Source organism: Sparus aurata, chromosome 23, assembly GCF_900880675.1.
Source record: "Sparus aurata chromosome 23, fSpaAur1.1, whole genome shotgun sequence".
NCBI classification, from domain to species: domain Eukaryota; kingdom Metazoa; phylum Chordata; class Actinopteri; order Spariformes; family Sparidae; genus Sparus; species Sparus aurata.
In genome coordinates, this window is record NC_044209.1 from 12,379,394 (window position 1) to 12,386,279 (window position 6,886).

Sequence of the window (6,886 nt, forward strand, 5' to 3'; positions counted from 1 at the left end):
AAGCAAGGATACGGGGAAACAAAAGGCGAGCTTTATTTCAAAGCTGAACACAAAAATAGCAGCAGACAAAACAGGGGCAAGAGGCAAAGTAGCAACTAAAAAGCAAGACAAAGTACAAAGAAAAAGGCAAAGTTCAAATCAAACATGGAAAAATACAAAACTCAAAACCAAAAACACATACCGTGGGGGAACAAGGAACAGACAGGAGCAGGCACATGAACTGGAGCATGGACAAAGACGGACACTGACAAGAACAATGACCAGACAAGGAGTGAAGGGAACACAGAGACTAAATACACAGACACTGATGACAAGACGAGGAACAGGTGAGGTGGACCAACAGGTGAGACAACGAAGGGGAGGGGCACATGAGAACATGAAGGGAACAAAGCAATAGACAGAGGGAGCCAGAGGGAACATAGGAAAATACACAGGAGAACTTAAAAGACACATGAGGGCATGGAAAAACAAAAGACACAAGACAAGATACAAAGACATGGAAATAGACACAAGACAAAATCATGACAACCGATAACAAAACAAGGAACAAGAATCTACAGTCATGACAAACCCTGACTGAACCTTTCCGTTTGTTTTCTTCCTCACTGAGGTGACCCATCAGTTTTATAATGAAAGCATGAGACTGATAGTTCAGCTTGTACTGTATTAATGTTATTCTTAACTTTAGATCACACATTCCTAATGTCAAAAAGGCTCCCCCTTTTCTCAGATTTAGTGTAACTGTATCTCCAATCATTGACTGATGAAATGCAAATTCACACACTGATGAACAGTCCCCGCCCACTCTGCCTGCACAGTATATATCCTTCATGAAAGCCTTTGCAGTTGCAGACACAGCCAAGTTTCCACCATGACAGCTGTACTGAGTTTCTTCTTCTTGGCTCTCATTTCAGGTGAGTGAAGTCAGTGTCAGTGTGTCAGCAGAGGAGAACAAGAGCTCTGGATGTCTGCTGGCTCCTCGTCATCTAAACTGTCTCTTTCAGCTGCTCAGGGTCAGTCCCTCACCTCCTCAGAGCCAGTGGTCAGCAGAGCTGGACAACCAGGCACTCTGTCCTGTAAAGTGGAAGGACTTGCTCTGGCTTGGCTGCACTGGATTCCTCAGAAACCAGGGAGAGGACTGGAATGTATCGGACGCATTGATGGTGGAACTGGCACAATATTTGCCCAAAGTGTCCAAGGCCAGTTTACCATCACCAAAGACACGTCCAGAAATGTTGTGTCCTTAGAGGTGAAGAGTCTAAAACAAGAAGACTCTGCAGTTTATTATTGTGCACGAGAGCCACAGTGACACAGCAGACTACAGAGCTGTACAAACACTGAACATCACTGATCTCTGTATGAGAAGCACTGAAGCATGTCAGGACTTTGAAAACAAATAATGTCCCTTTGAATGAGGCCAGTTAACAATGCAACACATTTCATCGGCTCTGTCTGCTGTACACCAGTAATAAAATAAAGAATAATGTTTTCATTGCCTGATTTTGAACTCTCAGTTGAACATCAAATGAACAAATCATCACTCACCATGTCTTGATCAAAACATAAACTAAAATATATCAAAACACCTGTTAACTGTGTGACGTATAAGATGACGATCAAGCAATATTCATAAAAGTGATACTGCTGGTCAGAATTAAACTGTAGATTACTTTTATTGTTGTAAACATTCTAATGTGCTGCCAACTGTTCTCATAGAGACTGATAAGAAACAAATCTTTGATAACAAGATTAATTATTATTTCATTAACTCTAATAAAACCTGTATGTTAATGTGTCAGATGTGGTTGTATTGTTAATACTGACTGACATTTTACAGAAACTGAAACATGTTAGACTCTTGGACACTAATTCCCAAGTTTTGATAAATACCTCCAGTCCAGCTGTTTCCTCCCTGTGAGGAGGAGTCAATGCAAAACTCAGATGTCTTCCTCCTCTACTTATCTGACTGCAGAGAGGATGACAGAGAACAGTGGACACACAGTTTAACATGATGGACTATAGGACAGGACTGCTGCTGTTAACTGTCTGCTGGGCAGGTGAACATCTACACTGATTTTTATTTAGCGTATTTTCATTTTTGTAGGGAACGTAACTCATTGTGTATCTCTTTTGGTTGACAGGTGTTGATGGTCAGACTCTGACAGAATCTGAACCAGTGGTTAAAATGCCTGGAGAATCTCACAGATTGACATGTACAGCCTCTGGCTTCACATTCAGCAGCTACTATATGGCCTGGATCAGACAGGCTCCTGGAAAAGGACTGGAGTGGATTGCCTGGATTCATAGCAGTAGTGGTGGCAGCAAGTACTACTCTGAGTCAGTCAAAGGCCGGTTTACCATCTCCAGAGACAACAGCAGACAGCAGTTGTATCTGCAGATGAACAGTCTGAAGACTGAAGATTCTGCTGTTTATTATTGTGCTCGAGAGCCACAGTGACTGGAGTTGGTTGAGCAGCTGTACAAAAACCTACACAACTCATCTCTGCTGGGCCAAAGGAGCCAAAGATTGAAGTATTTTCTATCATACATAATAATATTATAATTTTAAATCAGTCCATGAGATATATTGATAGAAAACATCAAATGACACAAAACATAATAACGGTCAATTGTTCATAATAGGCCCAAAGACAGCACAACAATGTGGTCGCTGACATAAAATTTAACTACAAATTAAGAGGCAATAATGTTGCTAAATGTATGTCATTAATATAAATGTAGCCACTTTCAGTCAAGTAATTTAGGGATAATGTATTCTTTATTGAGATGTATGTCATTAATACACATACATTACAGTTTCTTTCATAAAATCACTAGAGGGCAGTCAGTGACAAGTCTGTCTCTCCTCTGTTACTTAAAGGAGACTCTGTGTTCTCATTATTATTAACTGACTGACTCTCAACACTCAGATGTAGTTTTTGCATTTTGTCTCACAGGTTTCAGTTCCTGAGCAGCTGATTACCTCTCGAGGCTTCAAGTTTCTCTTTATGTCTTCAAAAATCTGCTGACACTGAAATGATTAAAACTCTTTCATGCCAACCAGCAGCATCAGACAGAAGTTTTCATACTGTTTACATGATGCTGTCTGCTGTCACTTTGCTGCAAATACAGGAAGAACACTAAGTGATCAAATGCTGCAATAACAACAAGCTGTTCTTACATTTGAAGTTAATCTTAAATGTGATGTAGGAGGTGCTGACAGTAAATACATTCTCTCAGGAAAACAGCTCACATCATATTTAAAGTGTTTAATGATTTGAAAACATGCTGAACACACTGTAAACATGGCTTATAGAAAGCAACATTCTTGATGGTTTCTCCTTTTGTTTCCATGACACATCATCATTAATATTGTAATGCTGATTTTAAAGAATATGTTTTCCATTATCTGTGGTTCATATAATATTCACAGTAAGAATAGTTGTGATAATCATTTACAGTTGTTTCATTTCTGTAAAAACAGGGACATTTTCAAAATGTTCCAGTTGAGTGTGTAATGAAATGAGAATATCATGTGTAAAGCAGAGGTGATTTCCTTGCATGTTTTCACTCTGCAGATATAATAACAGTCAACAGACTCTTCTATTGGCTCCAGTCAGTCCAACATTGATGCTTCATATGTTTGATTCTATGCAAACTCAGTGAGCTTCCTTGTTACTCAGCTATAAAAACTTCCCATCAGGCTGTCAGTGGAGTTCACAGCAAGGCAAGGCAAGGCAAGGCAAGTTTATTTGTATAGCACAATTCAGACACAAGGCAACTCAAAGTGCTTTACAGGCACACACAAATTACATTAAAAGACAAACATTTCATTTAAAAGACATTAAAAATTGCATTATAAAAAAAAAAACAAAAAAAAACAAAAAACTCAGAGTAATAATGCAGTTCAAAGACTTCAGTTAAAAGCAGTGGCAAAAAGAAATGTTTTAAGTCTTGATTTAAAAGAGGTGAGTGTTGGAGCAGACCTGCAATTTTCAGGGAGTTTGTTCCAAATATGTGGCGCATAGTAACTGAAAGCTGCTTCTCCATGTTTACTTCTGACTCTGGGGACTGAAAGCAGACCGGTACCTGACGATCTCAGAGGTCTGGATGGTTCATAACGCGGCAGCAGATCAGAAATGTATTTTGGCCCGAAACCATTCAATGCTTTATAAACCAACAACAGGACTTTGAAATCTATTCTTTGATAGACAGGAAGCCAGTGTAAAGATCTAAGAACTGGAGTGATGTGATCTACTTTTTTGGTTCTTGTTAGGACTCGAGCAGCAGCGTTCTGAATCAGCTGCAGCTGTCTGATGGAGTTTTTAGGGAGTCCTGTAAGGACACCATTACAGTAGTCGAGTCTGCTGAAGATAAATGCGTGAACAAGTTTCTCCAAATCCTGCCGAGACATAAGCCCTCTTATCCTGGATATATTCTTAAGGTGATAGTAGGCTGACTTTGTAACTGTCTTAATATGGCTGCTGAAATTCATGTCTGAGTCCACAGTCACACCAAGGTTTCTGACTTGGTCTGTAGTTTTCAACATTACAGACTGAAGCTGAGCAGAGACTTTAAGTCGTTCTTCCTTGGATCCAAAAACAATTATTTCAGTCTTATCTTTGTTTAACTGAAGAAAACTCTGACACATCCAATCATTGATTTGTTCAATGCATCTACTCAGGGTATGTATGGGATTATAGTCCCCTGGTGATATGGTTATGTAAATTTGTGTGTCATCTGCATAACTATGGTAGCAAATTTCATTGTTTTCCATTATTTGAGCTAGAGGGAGCATGTAAATGTTGAATAGTAGAGGCCCCAGAATGGAGCCCTGGGGTACTCCGCTTGTCATTTTCATCCGTTCAGATGTGTAGTCACCAATAGACACAAAGTAATCTCTCTCATTTAGATAAGATTTAAACCAATTTAGTGTTGTACCAGAGAGTCCAACCCAGTTTTCCAGTCGGTCCAGTAGTATATTATGGTCGACTGTGTCAAACGCAGCACTGAGATCCAGTAATACTAAGACTGAGATTTTTCCGCTGTCTGTGTTTGAATGAATGTCGTTGAAGACCTTAACGAGGGCCGTCTCAGTGCTGTGATGTGGTCGAAATCCTGATTTCGACCACATCAGTAACACTTGTAACAGCACGTCAGTTTCAACATCAACCATGTTTTCTGTAGCTCTGCTGCTGCTGTTGGCAGCTGGATGTGAGTCTCTTGTCAAAGTCAACACTTCTTCTTTTGCAGTTTAACTTGATCATTTGTAACAAAACATTTTGTTTTTTCAACAGGTGTTAAGTGTGAACAGTTGACACAGCCAGCCTCTGTGAATGTGCAGCCAGGTCAACGTCTGACCATCACCTGTCAGGTCTCTTATTCTGTTAGCAGCTACTACACAGCTTGGATCAGACAACCTGCAGGGAAAGGACTGGAGTGGATTGGGTTTGCACGTGTTGGATACACAACATACTACAAAGATTCACTAAAGAACAAGTTCAGTATCAGCTCAGACGCTTCCAGCAACACAGTGACTCTAAATGGACAGAATGTGCAGTCTGAAGACACTGCTGTGTATTACTGTGCCAGAGAGCCACAATAACACAAACCATCAGTAGACCTGAACAAAAACCCCTCAGTGCCTGAACACTTGTAACATGAAGCCACCAAAGGAGGAGCCCTCAGACCACTAATGATTTCAACACCAGTTCACTGTAACTGTAAAGAGAAACAGACACATTTAACAATGATAAAGAAAAATGAATACAACATATTTCATTAGAATGCAAAATAACAATATCATTGAATGTAGCAGAGACATTATCTAAAAAGTGTCTTCTCTGTCTGACTCACAATTAATGAACTAATGATGACATTTTTTCAGCTCATAACTGTTTTGTTCCAAAACATTTTGTTTTTTTAACAGGTGTGATGTGTGAACAGTTGACACAGCCAGCCTCTGTGACTGTGCAGCCATGTCAACGTCTGACCATCACCTATCAGGTCTCTTATTCTGTTGGCTACTACACAGCTTGGATCAGACAGCCTGCAGGGAAAGGACTGGAGTGGATTGGGATGAAAAATACTGCAGGCTCATACTTCAAAGATTCATTAAAGAGCAAGTTCAGTATTAATTTAGACTCTTCCAGCAACACAGTGACACACTCCCATCTTTGTTTTTGGAAAATGTGTAACTGCTTTTTTATTTGAACTAGTCCTCTGTGAACTAGTCAGAAGTGATGTCCAGTCAGCCATTAGTCCTGGTGCTGTGTCACTGGGCTGGTGAAATATTTTAAAACTTCATCTGAAGAGAGAAGAGAAGTACATGTGACCACTGCATGTTACATTTTAATAAAAAAACAAAAACAAAAGCAGATGCTTTATGGGTGCTATACATAAGACTAATAATGAACATGTGATGAGATTCATTCAGTTTATTGTCATTGCAATACAATTAAGTCTAATCAGAGTACAAGTGCAGTGTATATCTATATCTATCTATATCTACATCTCTCTCTCTCTCTCGCTCTGTGTATATATATATATATATATATATATATATATATATATGTAGCTTGTGTGGACACACATAATAAGGCATGCGGTATGGACAATATAACTGCTGAACACTTAAAATTAGCTAGCAAAAAACTCTATCCTCTGCTTGCCATTTGTTTTACTGGGCTGTTAGTCCATGGTATTCTACCTGACTCCATTCTATCTCTTGTTTTAGTGCCTGTTATTAAAGATAAAGCTGGTAAATTAAATAGTTCTGAGAATTACAGACCTATAGCCTTAGCTAGCATTTTATCCAAAGTGCTGGAGAAAATTTTACTAAATAGGCTGGAACAATACATCCTGACTACTGATAACCAGTTTGGTT

At 39.3% G+C, this 6,886-nt stretch overlaps 1 gene segment (V, D, J or C); it reads left to right on the plus strand.

Annotated features, from left to right (window-relative positions):
• The first annotated feature begins 865 nt into the window (after positions 1-865).
• Positions 866-1,337, plus strand: LOC115576254 (immunoglobulin heavy variable 1-69-2-like). The segment is given in 2 exon segments: positions 866-914; positions 1,005-1,337. Coding segments are annotated over 2 exon segments (348 nt in total).
• The last annotated feature ends 5,549 nt before the right edge of the window (positions 1,338-6,886 follow it).